The sequence below is a fragment of the Diadema setosum genome, chromosome 5, assembly GCF_964275005.1.
Source record: "Diadema setosum chromosome 5, eeDiaSeto1, whole genome shotgun sequence".
Taxonomy (NCBI): domain Eukaryota; kingdom Metazoa; phylum Echinodermata; class Echinoidea; order Diadematoida; family Diadematidae; genus Diadema; species Diadema setosum.
In genome coordinates this window covers 31,074,501-31,097,396 of record NC_092689.1, presented here as the reverse complement: position 1 = coordinate 31,097,396, position 22,896 = coordinate 31,074,501, and the positions used below count along the sequence as shown (strand labels likewise).

General features: G+C 39.3%; 1 protein-coding gene and 1 non-coding gene across 2 annotated transcripts in view; one reads left to right on the top strand and one right to left on the bottom strand.

Moving 5' to 3' along the window:
- The window catches only part of LOC140229283 (uncharacterized), an 87,590-nt gene that overhangs the window by 29,802 nt on the left and 34,892 nt on the right, over nt 1-22,896 (bottom strand). Inside the window, exons 2-3 of the mRNA XM_072309558.1 lie at nt 11,346-11,717; nt 8,560-8,691 (exon numbers count right to left, since the gene is read on the bottom strand). Coding sequence (XP_072165659.1) covers nt 8,560-8,691; nt 11,346-11,717 — 504 coding nt within the window. The remainder of the gene's footprint in view (nt 1-8,559; nt 8,692-11,345; nt 11,718-22,896) is intronic.
- Nucleotides 9,599-9,671, top strand: Trnas-aga (transfer RNA serine (anticodon AGA)). Its single transcript has one exon. It is a non-coding gene; the product is annotated as a tRNA-Ser (tRNA).

Sequence of the window (22,896 nt, the reverse complement as noted above, 5' to 3'; positions counted from 1 at the left end):
GGTTTTCCCGTATATAGGGAGGCATATTTAATCAATCACGGAAGCGATAACATCCATGACATGGCAGAGACAGAGGCTGACGTTAAAAAAGCATTCTACTGAGCTCTAAAACTTGTTAGCGAGAAAGGATGTTTGCTTTTTTTTTACCCTCTGATGGCGCGATTCTTTCAAAGGACGCTCTGCAAGTCAAGTATATACGTTATCTTTTTCGGCAAGTCAAGACTAAGCAATGTAATGGAGCACAGGTTATGTCAAAGGATGAAGATCTAAAGAAAGGAAAACGATTGCCGGCTACATTTAACTCATTTAAAAAAAAAAAAGTTAACATGGGTTTGCTGCCACACTGCGCATTCCACGCTCGAAGGGATGTGGTATAAAACATGGTAAATAACCAACCCCGTGTTAATTGACTTAGTGCGCTAGTCCAGAGCGTTGCCTTTGCCAATTATAATGAAGGAAATGAATTATCCCTTTTTGCTGGCCTTTCCATGAACTATCATTACTGGGAACGCTCCAGACATGTCCTAGTCCGCCAAAAGAGCGTGAAACCAGAAAACATTGCCTCCCATGTTTGTGAAGCCATGCATGTTAAAGCGGCCGGCTGCTCGAAGATGGTCTGCTACTAACAATGAAGGCAGTGAATCAAGTCACGTCACGGAACAGGCATGTGGCAGATTAAAGGTACTGTTTACCATTGGGAGCAGTGATTAACAAAAAAAAAATGTTTGAGATATCACTTTTGATGCATATGTGTAGGTCAGTTGTATCACAAAACATCCTACAATATAAAAATTTCACAATAAGGTCTTAGATATAAGACGATATCACTATTTTTCTCAATAAACCATAACTATAGACGGTTAAGTCTAAAAACATTTTTATCATAACAATTGTTCACATCTTTTATATTTAACAATACTCGACATGGGCTTTCCTGATTCAAATTTTTACAATGGTTGTTTCTATCCCTAACTCACATATTTGAAGTACATGTATTTTAAAGCACGTAAGCAAAGTTTTTATTTCATTTGCAAATGGTAAATAATGCCTTTTAAAGGAAACCATTCCCAAAGAGCAATGTGGATTGAGTGAAAGCAGCAACATTTTAGTAGAACACATCAGTGAAAGTTTGAGGAAAACGGACAATAGATGCGAAAGTTATGAATTTTTGAAATTTTATTGTTGTAATGACTGGATAAAGAGACTGCTGGAGTTTATGACGTCATATGTGGACAACAATATAAAGAAAAAAATCCACAAAAAAATCATTTTTCATGAAAATTACACATTACATAAGCTTGTTACTGACATATATGTTGAGGGGAATATCATTCCCGCTGATTTCTGAAAGAGGTTAGTCAAGAGATATTTCATTAAGCAAGAAAAGAGAAAGTATGTTGAACTTCCTTTATATTTTCTTCGTATTGTTGTCCACACATGATGTCATAACCTGATGTAATAGTCTCCTTATCCAGTCATTACAATATCAAAACTTTGTAAATTCATAACTTTTGCATTGATTGTCGGATTTTCCTCAAACTTTCACTGATGTGTTCTGATAATGTCGTTGCATTCATTTAATCCCTATTGCTCTTTGGGTTTTTGTTTCCTTTAAGCATGCTAAGCAAAGTTCGGCGACGATATTTTAAGTCCTTAAAGGGATAGTACAGTATTGGTGGAGATGAGAAATGGGTCTTTACCTTTTTGCGAAATACCAAGAAAACACTTACGAAATAGTACAGAGCATGCCATTTTAAGAGGCATTCAAAGTTTATTTGATGAAAATCGGGTTTGGAATGACTGAAACATCCAAAAACAAAGTAAAACAAAGCAATCATAATAAAGCGTGGGTCCCACACTTATTAGAATGGCTCTGTTTTGGATATCTCAGCCATTTCAAAACCAATTTCCATCAAATAAACATTGAATTCCTCATGGAATTACATGCTCTTTCATGTTTCATTAGAGGTTTCTCATTATCTCACCAAAAATGTAAGAAACCTGAAATTAGGACTCAACCAAAACTAAACGACCTTTTAATGTCAGCCAAATGTTCTTGCGTAAAACAATGATATATTAAGGTCAATGGTCGAGTCTGCCTGTCTCTGCTCAGTAATGTCATGTGCGTCGAACAGTTTTCTCGGCTTTGCACGGTACTCTTGACTTTTAGTTGGGATCGTGTTAGAGCCCATCGTAAGCGTAAGGGTAAGTGCGGCATAATTGTAATTTCAAGGAAGTTTGTGTGTGTGTGCGTGTGTGTGTTAAACAACGTACAAGTATTAGTGCAAACGCCACGTTACGAAGATGGTTACTTCAAGATGTCCATTACGTCTCATTAGGCCATTCACTGTTATTCAAAAGTGTGACAATATTGGGTTAATCATCTTTTTATATATCTCCAAAATGGCACTAAGTCCCGTTATTGTCCCTCAAAGATAGGAACATCCCAGCAGAAAATCATGATGATACATGCGGTATGATGAAGTACTTTAGATTGCTTATGGTTCGTGTTTTTTCCACAATGCTTGTCTGTGCGATCCTCATACCTCTTTCTCTCTCTCTCTCTCTCTCTCTCTCTCTTTCTCTCTCTCTTTCTGGCAGTCTGCACATAGGGTCAACATGAGATCGGACATCCGGTATTCAAGCCGTGAAGCCATTTTTTAAAGAGCTAATTCGACGTGAATCCCATGTATATATTACAACCTGCTCGACTGGCCGGATAATAATGGCATTACCCCATCCGATTTCCTCTCCTTTATCCTGTATTGTCCATTTCACTGCGTTCTCACGGAACCATTGAAGTCAAGGGCGTTGGAGACGTGCCATTGGCTTTGAACCTTTTTTGTTCATCGCATAACGCGAGGGTCCTGCATCGATTGAGCTATTTCCTCTTCGTCAATTTAATCCACCATTTTCCCCCTCCCCTGAGGGGTGACTTCCTGCAGTTAAACCACGGATATTTCTTGTACCTTTTTCTTCCCTCTTTTTTGTTTAGTCACATACAGCCATGTTGAATGGCACCACGCGGTTTGCTGAAGTTGAAGAATTTATTGTGGCCGCTTGGATGACAGGCGAATAAAACGTAAAAGAAAAATGATATTATATATAATATGTCAAACTTTTAACTTTTTGCCAAATCGCACCAAGTGTATCTTTTATATACACGTACTCAAAGGATTTGAAAGGCAGTCAGGGAGGCCGGGTTCCACCTGAATGCTGTAAGCCCTTCTGAATGAAAGAGTGATGTAGATATGATTAAAAACACAACACAGGAGGAGTATAGGCTCACCTCTGAATAGGTTGTGCTGACTGCCTTATTTTGCAGAGACATATTATTCCCCCTTGGAGTGTGCCTGTCATCAATCTAAACTCCGTCGTCGTGTATGTGAATTAAACTTGTCTCCTTGATATTTCTATCTGCAAACCGAGATTGGCAATCTCGCATTTGTTCTCATTTTGATGGAATCGAGTAATGATTTGACATAACGACCTCCAGTTGTGTATGAAATCAAGCCATGCGGGAAAGAAATTCTCATTGCAAAACAAAACTTTTAGGTTTTTGACCAAAATGTTGGCCAGATATTTCTTCAAGTGATGTGTTTCCAACGGCTTGTGACCACAGACCAAGCACAGACCAGTAAGACTAACAAGTTTGAGTCAAATGAACAGAAAAACCTTGCAACTGACACAATCCCAGTCATCTTTAATGCTATCTTAATCTACGACAGATACATACTCGCCAGATATGTCTCGAAAGCCGATCGACTTAACAAAAGGCGCTCTTTTATTTGTTCCTGAATGACGGCCTATCATAACAACAACAAAAAAATTAAAAAAAATCTGATTTTCATGTGTGAAAGGTAAATATTTGACTTTTAGGGGATCGACTGCATGAGGAAAAAAAAAAACCCAGAAAAAACGCCTACACTGCGACCAAGAGTAAATGTGTCAAAATCAGATGACACCCAGTCTAAATTTGCGACTTGCGTTGATTTCCAGATAAACAATGGAGCCACGACTTTTACGAGGAAAACAGAACGAAAACAAACGAGAAAACAAGCAAACACACAAACAAATAAACGAACAAACCTATATAACCTCAACAAATTCGTCTTTGTTAGTTTGGCTCTTCTAAAAATGACAAGTTAGCCCTGACAGACGTGCAGTGGTCTCCGAGGAGATATTGCCCCCGTTTAGCAAGAGCCTTGGGGAAGAAAGAGATGAACGTATGTGTATTAAACTGCATGTGCGAGTATCAAAAGCACTCGCAGTTGATGATAAAAAATGAAAAACATCAACAAAAAACACCATTAATCCGCTTTCAATCACTCTGGATTCATCGGACTTCTGTCATCGTCGCAAAGTAACGTCACATTACACCATGACCCGACAATCCATGGAAAAATCGACAAGTTTGCGCCAGTCAAACAAGACGAATCTCTGACATTAAAGGGGATGGCTAGTACCTGATCAGTGGGAATCAGTGGGAATGCTGGGGGATGATTGTTCCAATCCTTGTGGATTCATTTAAGAGTACATTATATATCTATTGTTGTGTGAAAATGATTTACTTCAGAATGGTCTTATATTGAAGTAATGTGCATTTCAATGTTTCCAGGTTAGCATGCATGTACAGTGTAGGGGCGATCGTTAACGGGGCTGTTAACGATTGCCCCGTCACTGTACAGGCATGCTGCACATTACTTGAATATCAGACCATTCTGAAGCAAATAATTTTCACACAACAATAGACATATAATGTACTCTTTAATGGCACCGACAATAAAGCAAGACGACTCTCCTAACAGCCTATTATGTCTATATCGATGCTTTAACAACAACAACAACAACAACACTAAATCTGTCGAATGCGACACGGATTTTATGGCAATGTCCTTTGAAAATTGGGGCAGTCTTATAATCAATCACCTACACTCCGAGCCGCCGATGTCGCTTAGAAGTGACAATTGTTACATGAAAAGAAAATCTGAAACAGAATATTCACAAAAATAAACAAGATTGATATATGTACGGAAATTGTAATTTTGTGATTATTCAAAGTTGTATCGTTTTTGTTTGTTTTTTTTTTTCAATGTCAATTTCATGATTGCCAACAGCAGTGGGTCAGAAAAAAACCCAACCAAGCCTAAACGTCGCAATGAATCAAATAGAAAACACAATGCTCAACCAAAAAAGAACAAAGGGAGAAGATTAAATTTATGAACATGTGAAGGCAGCGAACGATGAGCTCCCCCCCCCCCACTACACACACACACCCTCACCCCCACCCCCCCCCCCCACCCCCAAGGATGTGAAGAATGTTTCAGCCACGGATTGCTTTCTGCACCGAATCAACTCTTTTTTTTTTCCATTGGATCCCACTTCTAGTCAATGCCATTTAATTTCATGCTCTGTTTTCTACATTTATAGCTTACTGGTTTCTCATCCCCTGGTATCCATATTTGGTCAGATCTACCCCGTCTGCCCTGTTTTCAGCATCAGTCGAAATTGTCCCATCATTAACATGTTCTGTTTTCTACATTTAGTCCATGAAAGCCCATCCTTCGATTTCTGCATGCGGTTTATATGATATCCCACCCTCCTATACCAAGCGTTTATTACACTATCATGCACTTCTCTGCTTTACGGTAAATTTTCGTATCCACCTTTTCGCCCTGGCTCATGTTCTAATTTCAACAATTTAGAATTCTCATCCTCTGTTTTTATACGTGAGGTAGATATTTTTATATCCTCCATGCTTTTAACATCGGTTGAAACTACTCCCACCCCTTTTCACACATTCTGTATAGACCTAGAAGTACACTTTTAAGTTCTATCGAATGAAGACATCAAAGAATAAAACGATGCCATATAATATTATAATAATGATAATGATATAGGGTAGCCTCTTCAGTGTTGCCACTGCTCTATTAAACAGAGGGCCCTTCCATTATCATTGCCCTAGCGTTGCCAGGTACCCATTTATACACCTGGGTTGAGAGTGACATGGTGGGTAAAAACATCTTGTCCAAGGACGTACATGTAAGCTCTGGGCGGGATTCGAACTCCGGTCCTCCGATCGGGAGTCGAGAATCTTATCCACTATGCCACAGCGCCCCCACTATTTTCATAAAATATGAAAAAGGGACACCATAGCATGAAGCTGTGGCATACGATGAAACTAGTTTATCCCTGAGACCCTCGATCGCTTTTCAGAGCCGGATAATGAACTATCATGATCGCGTCTCACACCCCAACTCCACCGCTCTGGCCGTGCATATGGCGCTGTCACTCGACGTCTTGGTGATGCGCAGCCTACTTCTCCACAGGACCCCCTGTGAGAGACGTAATTACGCGACTGTATTATCTCGTGCCACTGAACAGGTTCGTATTGAAGAGAAAGCTCGTCTCTATTCACGTTTCTGTAAAGCGTTCTTGCACTGTGCTAAGAGTTGTTGTGTATTGTAAAAGGAGTCTCAAGCCATGCCGATAGCTATATACGAACCGGTAACGTACTTCAGAAACTCACAGCGTTTTGACATGCGAGACTGCAGAATCGAGCAAAACTTAACTGGAAAAGACTAAAACACCGCCACTGGCAAAGATTGAGCTTTTAACTTTTTGCGAGATATCTAAACATATAAAATGCTACCGAGCGTACCTTTTCCAAGAGGAATTCAAAGTTTATTCAATGAAAAACGGTTTTGAAATGGCTGAGATAACCAGAAACAAAGTAAAACAAAGCGACCCTAATGAAAGGTGGGTCCCACCTTTCATCAGTATCGCTTTTTTTAATATCTCAGCCATTTTAAAACCAATTTTCAACAAATTAACGTTGAATTCCTCTTAGAATTACATGCTCTTTCATATTATCATAAGAGATTTCTCATTATGTCACCAATTAAACGTTAGAAACTTGAAACAAAGTATAATATCAACCAAAACTATATCATCCCTTTAAGGAGAAACGTGACTCGGGTTTGCCGGATGACAAACGAGCGAACAAACAAATCATTTTGCACGTTTAAGGACGTTCACGAACAAGTCTCCTTTGCCACTCTGAAAGGACTACTTCTAGCCAGAAGTGCTCACACGGAAAGTAAAGCTGCATGAATTGAACTTCTGGTATGGGTTTCAGGGACCCCATTGGGGTCATCAAGTCAAAGCAACCCCGAGTTCTCAAGGTCCAGTTGTTGAGGTAAATTTTTCACAAGGAGGGGAAGCGCTTTAAAAACAAAAACAAAAATAACAACAACAACAAAAACAAAGATAGAAAAATCACAGGTTAGCTATAGGTATGCAATTAATTTGAACTTGCACTTTTTGTGATATTTGTGAATTTTGTGTGGCTGACCAGTCCTTCATTGATCAGTGGTAACGAATAAAAACGAGGACAGAGAGTCGTGGTCACCACTATCAAGGCTGCCAAATTCACAGACGACAGTCATCTACAAAAGTCATCCGCACGTGACTGGGAACCAGAAGCATAAACAATTAAGGCAAGATACATATTAGTATAAAATTCGACAGCAGATAATCATATACAATGTATATGGATGATTAAAGTTCTCTGAGGACGCTTGCATAACATCATTACTCAGCCCACAGCACGCAAGGGTGTTTAGTGGTCCCGCCTCACATCCAACTGGACCCCATGGAAGGCCAGCTTAGCATAGCTGATGGGCTATCCAGCCATCTTCTCAGATGGAAAATGGACGAACAAACAAACAAACAAACAGGCCAATTTGACTGTGTGCGCCCTGAACAGACCAATTCGGTTCGGGTACTGTTTTTTAATGGTAATTTCTGAAACTGGGGCTTCCAAGTATGCCCAACAAAAGATAATTTATGCACTGACATGCACTTATGCACTGTTTTTGATCTTCTTTGGAAACACCCCCCCCCCCCCGTTTATATCCGCCATAAGTTACAGTTCTCTGAAGTCAGATTAATCTATACCCAAGTTTATTACGTGCTCCTTCCATCCGTCACTCGGTTTAAAACAGCATGCAGATATAACTTATTTTTGTCTGCATATTGCGTGCGCTATACATCATGCTTTGTGGTCATTTTATTTTTAATTGTTGGACATTAAAACGCGAATGTTCTCCCCAAATAAAAACAAAACAAATGGTGTGCTATCAAGACATTATGTTCATCCCATCGGTACATCACAAAAATGCATCACTGAATGCAGGTTTGCCATGTAACAGATTGCGAAGGTAGGGCCATAATAGTGCAGTCATAAGAGTGCCTTCCAATGGATTGGCTGCATCGGCATCATGTTATTTTTACAATCCCTACTAAAACGACGCATTATTATAATCATTCCTTGTAAGAGATAGTGATAGCTCTGGCAATTGATTCTCATGCACTTCCATCTCACAAGGGTTGGTTATATGCAAATATTTCGTTGCACTGTGAACATTAAACCATTGGGTACCACGGTCTTCGGGACATGAAAGAGAAGGGGGTGATGGCGGGACCAAACGTCATCCCCATGGCAACGGGCACGGATGAGGGAAGGACCACTAGTCGTGCATGTGTGTTTATACTCACGTGGTGAAACTTTGCCGACAGGATTGCTGGTAGTGTATCTTTTCGGCGTCTTCTGTTGCTCTGCTTCTGTTGTCGTTTCTGCTGTCGTTGTTGGAGTCATAGTTGTTGTCGACTTGGAAGTCGTAGTGGGCACTGTAGTGGTAAAGGGGATATGGGAACAGATATCGATATTTGGGAGGTTGAAGTGCGTTATAGCAGATATCTATGGAGTCCACACGTTGTCTTACTTGAAGATGCCCTGTAGAAATAATACGCAACAACAACAAGCTACAAAATCGCACACTTCGAATTCTAAAGAGTCAGGGTTAACGAGACCACAGTCAATTTTGAAAGATGGTATGATATGTCTACATGACTAAACAGCATTGTTTTAGCAGATCTTTTTGTTTTCTTTCCATCCAACTCAATTTGTCATTTATTTCCATCAGACAAAACTTGAAACAAAATCCAAAGCATACATTGCACAATTATTCTTTTATCATTTTGCAAGAAATGGGACCTCAATGCACTGCCAGATACGTACGATTAAACTCGGTCTGTTTACTCTGTAGGTCCATGGTTTACTGAAGGTTATTCCAGTTCTGGAAATGACAAGCCTCAACGGGTGAAATGGTCCTCATAAAATTTTTGGTATGGCGACGTGACTGACATAAAAAACACGGTTTGTTTGCCCATGACTTTTATCATTGCGGTGAGGAAGCGACTTGTTGCAACTCACCGAGGCGCCTCGTTTAAAATAAAATGTGACTTTATGGATACTCCTGTACCCTAGGATCTGAAAAGTTTGAAGAGATCGCCATCTCACTGGAATTAGTCCGAAACGAAGGCGCAGTATAAGCAATTGCATGGCAACCAGTGTTGGTTCTAATCCTTATAACATGCAGCGGGTACTGCGTAAGTATTCAAAGTCCAACTGAAGTCATGAAGTTCTTCCGTCGAGATGTTTTCATTGCAATTAATTGACAAATTTTCCTACATCGACGTAAATAAGCACCGATTTCAACCAACAACCAGCAACCAACACTTGCTGTCGGACCGAAGCTCGGTGGTCTAGTGGAGATGACGCCTGTCCAGAGATCAGGAGGTCGTAGGTTCGAATCCTGCTCGAGTGTGTATGTACGCCCATGGTGTTTTATCATGGCTACTACTAAAAAAAAACCACTGATCAATTCGGTGCTTATTTACGTCGATGTAGGGCAATTTGATAATCAGTTGCAAAGAAAACATCTCGACGGAAGAATGTCATGAATTTGAATAATTACGCAGTACCCGCTGCATGCTATAAGGATTAGAACCAACACGTGCTGTCGGGCGGAAGCTCGGCGGTCTAGTGGAGATGACGCCTTTCCGGAGATCAGGAGGTCGTAGGTTCGAATCCTGCTCGAGTATGTACGCCCATGATTTTTCATCATGGCTACTACTAAAAAACACTGATCCATTCAGTGCGTATTTACGTCGAAGTAGGGCAATTTGTCAATCAGTTGCAATCAGTTGAATTTGAAGAATGATGACGTTGATAAAAGTAGTTCAGAAGGAGGAAAGAAAAAAAAAAAAAACAAGAGTGACACCAGAACAGCAAATCGTAACAGAGCTATAAGACGGAAGAGGAAAACAGAGACAATAGGAAAAGAAATGAGATTACTCGAAGATGTAGGGGGAGAGGGAAATTCTTTTACCCACTCCAGAACAACAGAAGGTAACCTTCTTCTGACCGCACCCATCTCATCACAAAGCGTCCTTCCAATAGGAGCAAAATTTTTTTCAAGAGTTGACCCGGCGCGCACTCTAAATGGCTTAAGCAAACATGGTTCATATAGCGGTAATCCGTTTTCATTTCTTAAGGTGACAACTCATTTTTTTTTTTTTTTTTGTGGAACTGTATACGGTTGATTAACATTGCATATGCGAACTATACAGCAGCTTGCTTCGAGTCGTGATGTAAAATTCCAACCTTGACGGGTAAAGCAATGATCACGTTTTCCCCACTTCCTATTCAAACAGGATCTCACTGATGACTGTTCGCATTTTTGTTTGTTTCTTTCATAGCTTTGGGAGGAATAAAATCCATGGTAAACTCATGCGGGTATGCGGCGCATCGATGTGTCACCTTCAGCTAGTTCTAATGTACTTTGTGCAGAGGATCTGCGTGTATGTTTCGTTCAAACGGAAAGTGTTCTACTATTAAACACTGATGAGAATATCGGCTGTATCCTATTACGCCCAAAAATAAACAACCTTAACACTTTCAGCTTCACTAATGGACAAAACTATGCAGGATATAGGCCTATAATGTAAAAATTAAGGTCAAACATTAAAGGGGATGGCTAGTAACTGATCAGTGAGAATCAGAGCGAATGCTGGGGGATGATTGTTCCAATCCTTGTGGGATTCATTTAAGATTACATTATATATCTATTGTTGTGTGAAAACTGTTTGCTTCAGAATGGTCTCACATTCAAGTAATGTGCAGTTTACTGTTAACGGCCAGTTAACGATCGCCCCGTCACTGTACAGGCATGCTAACCTGGAAACATTAAGCTGCACATTATTTGAATATGAGACCATTCTGAAGCAAATAATTTTCACACAACAATAGATATATAATGTACTCTTAACTGAATCCAACAAGGATAGGAACAATCATCCCCCAGCATTCCCACTGATTCCCACTGATCAGTTATTACCCATCCCCTTTAAGCAGTAGTATTTATTTTATTTATTTATTTTTTTTTTTTTTGTCATGGACATTTCGATCACAGGACTAGAGGAAAGTGTAGGGTACTCACGCGTTGTTGTCACGGCGACTGTCGTGTGCGTTTCAGGAGTTGTAGTGACCGGAAGCACGAGTAGAGTTTTCTTGATGTGAGGTCCACACTCTCCATCGGAGAGATCCGGCCAGCAGCAGCCGTAGACACCGCCTTCTTCCACGGTCAACTCCAGGATCGTCAGGGTGCAGTTGACGGAGCCGCTCCACGGGTACGGACCCCCTCGCACGTGACTGGTGTCTGATGCGGCCAAGATCGCAGAGTTCCGGGTAAACTCGACCCGGCCGCAGACGCTGCTTATGTCCGTCGTCGCATAGGTGAAGACCTGGCAGTCCAGGGTTATGTTGGAGCCTTCCATGACAGTCCATGCTCCCTTATTTCCGATCTCGGTGCCTGAAGTCGAGATGAAAAAGAAAAATCCAACATCGTCACTTACCGACAATATAGGGTGCAATGGACAGGGCCCTACACCTGTACTATGTTCAACATTTAGTATATCGCACAGAAGACGAAAAAAAAAAAAAAAGAGATTATGCACACAGTTAAATACGTTATTATTTCGGTATACATTTAGCCAAATTAAGTCAAGGACGAAATTCAAAATTTAATCAGTGAAATAATTTAGCTAATCTAAGAGTTGCGATACGTTGTAAAAAAATTGCAGAAAAGGAGACATTTTCTTACTCTGTTTACCGAATGAAGTACATTTACTTGGAAGGGCAATAGAAGGGCAGATGAATTAGCCGTATAAAAAGTCCAGGTATGTAGTTCAGAGTAAGGGACCTCAGGGAAACATTAGAAATGTAGCTTCAAAAGGTCGAATGAGAGGAGATTGGGATTGAATTGGAGAATTATTGAGCAAAATATGATTTGATCATGTTTTTTTTTTTTCGCATTTCCAAACCAGTATAGCCTATAATAATAATAAATAATAATATGAACACTTGTAATGCGCCGGTATCCATCATGAAAATTCTGTGTTACTCTTCATTTCCGGTATCTCCTCCCTGAAGCGTTTTGTAACTTAAACAAAAGCACGAAAAATGTATCCGGCATGCAACAATAACATGTTGCAAAACAGTTGAATTCGTATGCGAAAGGAAATCAATCTACCTGTAGCACCTATAGGACAATAAATGAGAGGAAAACGACTTCATTTCATGTCATTTCATCGAATAAGTCCCGGAATAGGTTCGGCGAATATGGTACTACGTCCTGAAAACACATGAAGCTTCAAAATTACGTTATGTATTTCTTAATACATGTCTGCATTTTTAGTGAAAGATTTTGACCGTTATCTATTTCTCGTCAGCTTCGTAAAGCGGCAATTCGCATCAAATAACTTCAGATAATCAAGTTGTTATCTTCATAACACTTCTGAACAGTAATGATGGACCGGAAGTGGTGTGAAGTAAGGCTTCCATGCAGAAAAGGCGTCTAGATAGCATGAAGGGGTTGCTATACCCTATATTATATACCCTGGGAAGATTTTATTACCTTTCAAATACAAACTCAACTGTTTTGCATGCAACAGGGCAGCATGGCCCTTGTGTGACCTGCCCTAGCGTGATTGAATGATGTAAATCAAGGCTCCCGAGTCCCATGTTGAAAAGAAAAGTACATGATAGGGTGGGTTTGGCTTTGTGAATGTGTTGAATGTAATGAAAACCACGTGATGTAAGAGGGTTATTTTCTAGTCACTATGACGGCTTTTTTTTTTTTTTTTTTGATATTCTCCCATATCGTTCAAACTAACTTATCGTGCTTTCTATCTGCCCGTTAGATGATTTTATTTATTTTTTTTTTTACCCCGGAATCCCTGACCAGTTAAGGTTGCTACAGGTAGATTAATTTCCTTTCGCATACGAATTCAACTGTTTTGCAACATGACTGTTATTGTTGAATGCCGAATACATTTTTCGTGCTTTTGTTTAAGTTACAAAACGCTTCAGGGAGGTGATACCGGAAATAAAGAGTTATAGAACACATAATTTTCGTAACTCCTTGGTTATACAACATGAGCTTTCCCAGGTAAATAAACATTAGGCCTACCTGACAAAAACCTCAATCGAATAGAATTTGGCAGTTTTGCAACATATTATTGTTGAATGCCGGATACATTTTTCGTGCTTTTGTTTAAGTTACAAAACGCTTCAGGGAGGAGATACCGGAAATAAAGAGTTATAGAACACATAATTTTGATAACTCCTTCGTTATACAACATGAGCTTTCCCAGCTAAATAAACATTTGGCCTACCTGACAAAAACCTCAATCAAATAGAATCTGGCATTTTCCTTTTTTTTTTTGTCTGTCTGTCTGTTTCTGTCTATGTTTGTTTGTCTTTCTGTCTCACAGTCTGTCTTTCTCTCTTCTTGCTCGACGCTAAGGTTGGCTTTCTTCTCTTTTTTTCTTTTTTTTTTTGGAGGGGGGGGGGTAAAAAACTGAAAGCGGTATGTTGGCTTTGAATTATAAAACAATGTTTCCTTTGTGATTACATCACAAGTGCATCAGTTAAAATTAGTCGCTCGTGGTGTGGTAGAAACCCCTGACGAGCAGCACAGCGTCATGTACGTTAGTCCCCACGGCGGAGTACATATACCCGGGGCGTGTTTAACCTCATACTTATCGTGTCGACGTTGTATGACTTCTGAGAGAACGAAAACCATTACAAAAACGAGTTGGGACTTAATCGGGTTTTTTTATTTATCATTATTCTGCATCATTCACGGTACATGAGCCACATTATGCGTCAGATTAGTACTACACGGCTGAACTTCACGGGTGAACGACGACTACACGGTGTGGAGTCCTGGAACCAATTTGCCCTTTCGGTGGGGATCAGTCCTATTCGTGATGTGCCCGGTACGAAAGGACAACCATGCTAGACAATAAATTCACAGTTTTCAAATATCCACGAGTACGGGACCTTGAAAGCAGTATTGTCTAGTTTATGTGATTCCAACTTAACAATGAGGCGACGTCAGCACGCATTTTATCGCATCTCGATCCTCTATGCCATACAGTACATTAAATTCCCACGTGAGACATTCTTGCAACAGAAATGAGAGCTGAAATTTGACGAAGAGTTTGATCGGAAATGGGCTAAGAGACGTTTTTATTCTTTTTTAAATAAGTCCATCAGAGAGAGAGAGAGAGAGAGAGCAAAATGAAACCTTACATAAGGAGTATTCTTGAAGTTATGATTTTAAAAATCCTATATATTCTCATTATTTTCCTTTTATTTTTTTTCTGCAGCTTTATTCACAAACGTCTTTACCTATTAAAGGGATGGCATCATATTGGTTGAAGTTGAAGTTGAAGCCCCCTTTTTTTTTTGCGAGATACTAAGAAACCACCTTATGAAATAAAGAGTATACAATTCTGAGAGGAATTCAAAGTTTATTTGATGAAAATCGGTTTTGAAATATCTGAGATATCCAAAAACAAAGTCAAACTAGGTGATCCTAATAAAAGATGAATCCCACCTTTTATGAGGATCGCTCTGTTTTGGATATCTCAGCTGTTCCAAAGCAAATTTTTATCATATTATAAACTTTGAATTTCTCTATGAATTGTGTGCACTTTCATATTTCCTGAGAGGTTTCTCATTAAAGGACAAGTTCACCTTTATATAAATGTGGATTGAGTGAAGGTAACAATGTTAGTAGAACACATCAGTGAAAGTTTGGGGAAAATCCGACAATCGGTTCAAAAGTTATGAATTTTTAAAATATCTGTGCAATTAATGCTGGGGGAGAAGACTACTACAGTGTATGATGTCACATGCGTACAACGATATAAGGAAACTAAAAAGAGAATTTCACAAAACTTGACTTTTTGAATAAAGTGCACATTTCCTTGACTTGTTACTGACTTATGTTAGGAGTAATATTATTCCCCCCTGACTTTTGAAAGACAGAAGTCGAGTGTTCTTTTATTTATGTGAGAAAAGTGAGAATATCTTGAATTTTCTTTATACTTTCTTTATAAAGTTGTACTCCTATGACATCACAAGCTATAGTAGTCTTCTCATCCAGCCGTGACTGAACAGAAACTTCACAAATTCATAACTTTTGAACGGATTGTCCGATTTTCCTCAAACTCTCATTCTACTAATATTGCTGCATTCACTCAACCCACATGTCTATGAAGGTGAACTTGTCCTTTAACTCACAAAAACAGAAGTTGGAAACCTAAAGCCCCATCTCAAAAATTGGTGTCAACCAAAACTATATTCATTATCCCTTTAAACATGAATGGAGTTCACTTTTTGCGGTCAAACTCTTCAAATGTTTTTGAAAAAAAAATATCTTCGGACATTATTTCCTGAATTGGCTCTTGACTTCCCCCCAAAAAAGGGCGCGAGTTAGGATCCTGCAAAGTGCTCGCGTCCTTGGACGACACGCTTTTACCCACGGATGTCTCTCTCTCTCTCTCTCTCTCTCTCTCAACTTACGAATGTACACAAACATGGATATTGGACAATACTGGTGAAATAACAACGGCAAAAGGCTTCCCGGGGTAAATTAAACCATTATTGTCATTACGTTATTCTATAGACTGACGGACCATGCAGGGTGGGGGACGGGGTGGATGATGTAAAATGTTGGCAGGAAATTCATAACCGGTTCTGTGAGGTGAATAGCTCGGTTTGAAAATATCTCTGGAAAAAAAAACAAAAAAAAAAAAAAAACCCGACTTCACGCATAAACACTTTATTCTGTAACTGGGATACTACTTCGCAACCACTTGATCGCAAAATACGAGGTATGAGACGGTGTAAAAATTTAGGTAAATCCACTCAACGCTGAGGGGATGAAGTATAACTCATTCGAGTACTCGGAATTTCCTCATTATTCCGTGCGAACGGGCACGGGCATCTGAAGCAGTATAAAGCATTTGTGCAACATATGGCAACAAACCAACCAATTGGGAGCGTGTTAAAGGGATAGTATAGTTATGGTTAGGTGGGGTTTCAGGTTTCCAACTTTTAATGTGAGATAATGAGACACCTCTTGATTATATGAAAAACCATAAAAGTATTCTAAGAGATATTCAACACATTCAAAATTTGTCTGGTGAAAATTGGTTTTGAAATGGCTGAGAAAGCCCAAAACAATGAGGTCCTAGTAAAAGGTGGGACCCAACTTGTTTTACTTTCTTTTTTCATATCTCAGCCATTTAAAATCGCTTTTCATCAAATAATAAACATATATTCTTCATAGAATTATATGTTCTTTAATATTTAATAAATAGTTTGTAATTAACTAGCAGAATGTTAAAATCCGTGAACCCCAATATCAACCAAAACTATGCCATCCCTTTAAAGGAGAATTCTGGACAAGTTAAAAGCCCGACTGAAAAGAAAGAGTCAAGTTTTATAAGCACATAGGTGAATATTCGATCAAAATCGGATTGAAATCAGGGAAGTTACTAATTTGTTAAGTTTCGCCAAATTTTGCTGAACAGTTTTCGAACAGTTGTAATTCAAATGACTGAGCTGATTATATTATTATCTCACAATTTTCCATTAGTGGCGTACAACAAAAAATTACGAAAATTCATCTTTTCTGCTACAGAAGTATAAAACTGTTGTTACTCCTGGTTGAATACCTACAAAATAATGATCAGTCAAACATATTTAGGATTTGAGAGTTCTATGGGGCATAAATGTGTTTGAAAAAAAAAATTAAAACTGGAAATTTCAAGATTTTTTTTCACGAACTATATGGCAAGTTGTGAGATGACGACTTCGACTAAATTCATTTACATATTAATATTGACTGTTTAAGAACTGTTTCGTAAAAATAAGCAACTTCACAATTTCACGCCTTCCTTACGTTTTATTCGATTGATATTAAAAAAAAAAATACGATTGTTGGGTCTGCTTATAAAATGTAAGTCACTCTTCCTTTACAAACTAACCTTTACCCGTCATAAATTCCCCTTTATAGTCTCAAGTCCTAAAATTTCTGACTGATCACTATTTTGAACTTATTCAGCCAGGAACAACATTATAATGTTTTACACTTTTTAAGCAGAACTGAACTTCGCCTTTTGTTTTCACAATCTATGGGAAACTGCGAGGTGATAACATCATCTGTTCACTCATACGGATATTCATGTCAACTGTTCGAGAACTGGTGTGCAAGAATTAGCAAATCCTTGAAATTTGATATCTTCCTTACCGTCAATCCGATTTGTATGAAGTTTTGCACTATTGTGCTTGCTATATTTTACTCTTTCTTTTTGAACCAACTTTAAACTGGTGCGGAATTCCCTTTTAATTGGTTTCTGCCGACACCTCAGTGCCGGATTACAAATATAATGATAGTATTAGCTCACAACACTTTTTTTCTCTGTTTGTAACTATACGGTAGCCTCAATATTGTTCGTTCTGCTTTTCCCTGAGGCCCTTCCAGTAATCCACAATCAAAACTACAATCAACAATAATTACCATCTTTGAGTTCATATTCACAATGATAACTATTAACGATGACACAATAATAATAATCATCATTACCCCAGCAGTAATTACTGGTCTATACATAAGAGGTATCGTGGGAAAAGCATATTTGTATATAAGGAAGTGTGATATGTATACTGCTTGAGCGAGCGCAGGATGTCAAGTCGTGGCGATGAATCGAGCATACGCATGGATAGCCTTTTGACAAGGCCTCGTGGCTGAAGATTGAGACTAACTCGCCACACCAAGCACTGCGAGAAACGGGAGCACCGCTCGGTCTCGCGTTCACCCGTTCTCTCGCAGTTAGTCTCTTTTTCAGCCACAAGGTCTTGCCAAAAGGCTAACGCATGGACGATTTGACTGCCGCATTGACTTATCGAGACCTTTGAGTTATACTAGACCTTTTTTTTTTTTTTTTTGTCGTTCAGCGAAGAAAGATTCCGATTGTATCAATACCCATTGTGTACATACTGATAACATGGTACACGTTCATGTATATATGACATTGAATTCCACATTACAAAAACGAAAGTTTATTCCAATGTAGACAAACCCATTTTTTTTTTTTTTTGTCATTATGATCCAGTTCCCAGCTTATATCAATAGGAGGCCATTAACTACCGAGGTCATAGTGTACTTCATCTCAGATGTTGCGGCTTTCCCACAGATGAGGTTATTGAGCGAAGACTTTGCCTAACCCTTTGCGTGTCACATTAATTTCATATGCATAATTATATTGTGTGTGAAAGTTGCGCAAGTTTGACTCATTTTTTTTTTCTTGGCACAAATAGGGTTAATGATCTGCAGAAGTATGGCGACCATCATTCCACTGGCCTTTATTTCACATCATTACACCATTAGTGTTGGTAGGCACACCGCTGTTCGTTGTTGTTGTTGTTGTTGTTGTTGTGTGTGTGTGTGTGTGTAAACGAGCAGACAACAAACAGTTGTAGTAACGACTTACATTGACAAGCGACATGTGGCGGGAATGACAATGGGAGATTTTTCTCTCTTGTTGCCTCTTTGTCCAATATAGACAATGTTCATCAAAGCACTGTGATGGGTGTATGCAATCGATCAACTCAAGGATTCTTGGTTCAAAGGAGATTGCTAGTAACTGATCAGTGGGAATCAGTGGGAATGCTGGGGGTGATTGTTCCAATCCTGGTGGGATTCATTTAAGAGTGCATTATGTATCGATTGTTGTGTGAAAATTATTTGCTTTAGAATGGTCTCATATTCAAGTAATGTGCAGTTTAATGTTTCCAGGTTAGCATGCTTGTACAGTGACGGGGCAATTAAACTGCACATTACTTGAATATGAGACCATTCTGAAGCAAATAATTTTCACACAACAATCAATACATAATGTACTCTTAAATGAATCCCACAAGGATTGGAACAATCATCCCCCAGCATTCCCACTCCCACTGATCAGTTAGTAGCCATCCCCTTTAAAAGACGATGTGAACGAGCAGAGGGCATGCAAAGGGCAACTTCTTTTATGCGATATTATCAATTTGGTTAACTGGTAATGTAAGTGTAATCCACGGTGAGGGTTTAGGGTTGACGATTCAGCCAGACTGTCATATTCGCCGCAAGTGCCCGTCATGCGGCACGGTGTGAAGGGGGAGCGCGCGGCTTGCGTGTTGCGGTTCTCTCCGACGAGTTCCTCAGCAAATCACGCAAAGGATATGCTCGTTTACATTCAAAATGAAATCCGTGGAAGTAGCCTTTAAATAGTTTACGTATGCGAATCTTAATAAGCTACGTCCACATAGCGGCGAAATTACAGCAATGCACTGTTGACGCACCTGCACGTCAAGTGTAATTTACTTACAAATTACTTTAAGTACGTATGGTAGGTTTTTTCATTATTGACTCTTGTACAATTATCATTTTGAAGCTCTTTTTTTACTCATTTGTAAAACCTAATAAATACGTATATGTAGGTTTCATGTACTAGGTGTTACAAAAAACATTTCCCACTGTTAATCCTTAATAGTTCCAATATACATCAGATAACACTGTCATTGATATGAGTAATAGCTAAATAGTGTAGCATTTAGTTGAAGGTAATTTGAATATGAGAGCATAAATCAGTTTCGTTAAATCCAAGATCAATTTTAAAGTTAAGTTCCAAATTTGGGTAAATTTGAACTTTACATAAGATGCAAAGATGTGTATGTGAGTGTGTGCTTACAATGACCCTGAACAATAGATATGAATACCACGAATACCACCTTTTCAATGCTCTGCTGACTAGGCTTCTGGACTCTTGCTCCAAAGCACATGAATGCTTTATTAATAATTCATGATGGATTGCCCTGGGCACTGCTAATCTGAATTCACGGTATATATACAGGGTAAAATGCATGCACATGAAAAAATAAGCACATGTTTTCATGTGCTTGCAAACACTACATTTCAGGATGAATAAAGACTAGCTGTCATAGTGGAATTTTTCATGAATATGTAATAGAGCATTCCAACCCTGGCCATTGCTCACGACCATTGTCAGGGTGTTAACCACACACTCCCATAAAATTTTGTACAGGGGGTTGAAAACAGAGCAAAATCTGAAACCGAACTTAGAAATAAATCTTGAGTTTAATGAATCTGATTTATGCTATCATTTTTAGATTACCTCCAGCGAAATTGTACACTATTCAGCTATTGCTCATAGGAATGTCAGTGTTATCTGATAGTTTTTCAACTATATATCAAGGATCAAAAGTGGAAAATATTTTTTGTAACACCTAGAGTATAATGTATACATTTTGCATTATGTATACATGTACCCTCTCGTGATAGTCATCACAGCGATATAGCTCTTTCGTTTTCTTTTTTGTTTTTGTTTTTAGCGATGACTATTTATTACGCTGGATTTTTTTTTTTTCAATGAACTCAATTTTTCATGTTTCATTTTCTTCAGGTGTCTGTGTTTTTCAGAGATTTTGGACCAATTTCAATTCTTCGTTTATTAAACATATCACTTCGCAAACAATTCATCAAAGCCAATGAAAGATGAAATGAAACATTCCATTTCGCGCCCTCAACAAAACATTAATTCTTAGTACATGTACTATTCTAGGCATACTTAATAATCGCTCTATTAAAATTCAGGCAGTCATTCGTAAAAAAAAAATGAATGAAATACAAGATTGATGGTTATAAAATAAATTTTCATCAATTTGTTATATTATTTCCTGGGAATGATATCACAAAATGCACGATTAAGCACCGCTGTTGGTGTATTGATTGTCCCATTACCTATATACATGTCGGAGTAGTTCTCTTGTCAAGAACTGATGTACATTCATCAGACAATCACTTTGAAAACTAGCCAGTCATCTGATCTTATAGGGCACGACCGCTCTGATGAACTGTACCAGGCGACGCAGGGGTGCGCCATGATCTCTCACACACCAACCCCAAAGGCATCTCAGTTTTATCACTTTCCTGGAGGATCTTCATCACTTCCGTGGCGGCTGCTTCTCTTGCCACGCAGATCATTCCCTTTTGTCTTTGAAGAGAAATCCTACAGAATGCCCGCAAAGTGCCCGCAGATATATAATGCGTCATTCCTCTGAAAATCTTACCAGGTTGACCGGTCTTCACATCCAAATATCACATGGCGGCTGTAGAAAGCTGTTTCTTTTCTTGTTGACGTTGTTGTCGCAGAAAAAAAAACAACAACAACAAATCGTCGTTTACTCGTTTGTGTATGTGTGTGTGCTTTAAGGTTGTGTAATCATGAATATGAAGCAGGTGTCACCTAGCGTGCCTGAAAATACGTCCCCACACCTGAAGCCACGTGATCTGCAAGCGACACTGAGGCCAAAGGAGCCTGTCTTGGCAGTCGGTCACACAATACATACAGTCATGAATTGTAGAATGTGATTGCTATGCCTGTCAAAAATCATCAAGCGCAAAACAGAAAAATAAAAGCAGTCAGACATAGTGACACATTATAAAGAAAATTTATCTCGCGGCACGCTAGGTGCTGCCCGTCTTTCGTGTGAAGCATTCGTTACTCAGACGCCAGCTGGTCCAGTCTCACATGTTGGAGGGATTGTCAAGATCACCTGTTGCTTCGAACTTGCACAATGATTGTAGGTGCGTTACACCATGACTCACGAAGAATGGAACAAACCCAAAAACCGATCGCGTGAGAAATGATGTCCTCAAGAGGGCACCCGACCCTTAATGAGCCGATCCGATCAAAGAAGGTCATTAGGAGCTGGTGACAAGCAAGAGGGTATTCGAACAGACTGACCGTCACCAGCGTGTGTGGTCGGTCATCGATAGTGAATAAGTTCCTGGCCTACAACACATTTTTTAAGAAAGTCGACGCTGTTCTCCGCGCAAGATCCACACTTATTTCCTGTTAACCCTCACATTACCATAGTGATAAGTTTGTACACAATACAATGGTCATTTTGATAAGGTTGTCCTACGAGGTTCAACTACCGCCGAAGAAATCAAATGGTCAGTACGAACACATGGTCTCTTGTCAGATTCGATGACGTTCCAATAAAGCCCATAGGGTTATCTGCACACCCGAAGCCTGTCAAATATCACGATCCGTGTAAGCCCGATCTTCGTTTTTACATTCTCCAGAATCTACAGTTCCTACATTTCTACGTTACCCGAAATGTTGCACGCCTTCGGATGCCAGAACTCGTCCAAGCATGGTCTCTTCCCACCTCCCTGGTCTACCTTACCAAGGGCCCATCGCACATCCTTTGTGTGTGAAGTGGCGTCAAGTCCTCCAGTCATGGGCTCTGATTTCGAGGTTCGTAGCGAGCCCCGAGGCGTGGTGTGGTGATTAAAATACAGAACCTGAATTCAAGTCATGCACTATACGTTCACCCTTGCATTGTTGTATTCATGGTAGACGAAACAAAACAAAAATCAAGATTTGTGTTAACACACACATATATATATAATATATATATATATATATATATATATATATATATATATATGTGTGTGTGTGTGTGTGTGTGTGTGTGTGTGTGTGTGTGTGTGTGTGTGTGTGTGTACCAGGCCCATGGTCCTATTCTGGACACATGGCAGATAATGACGCACTTACAAATGC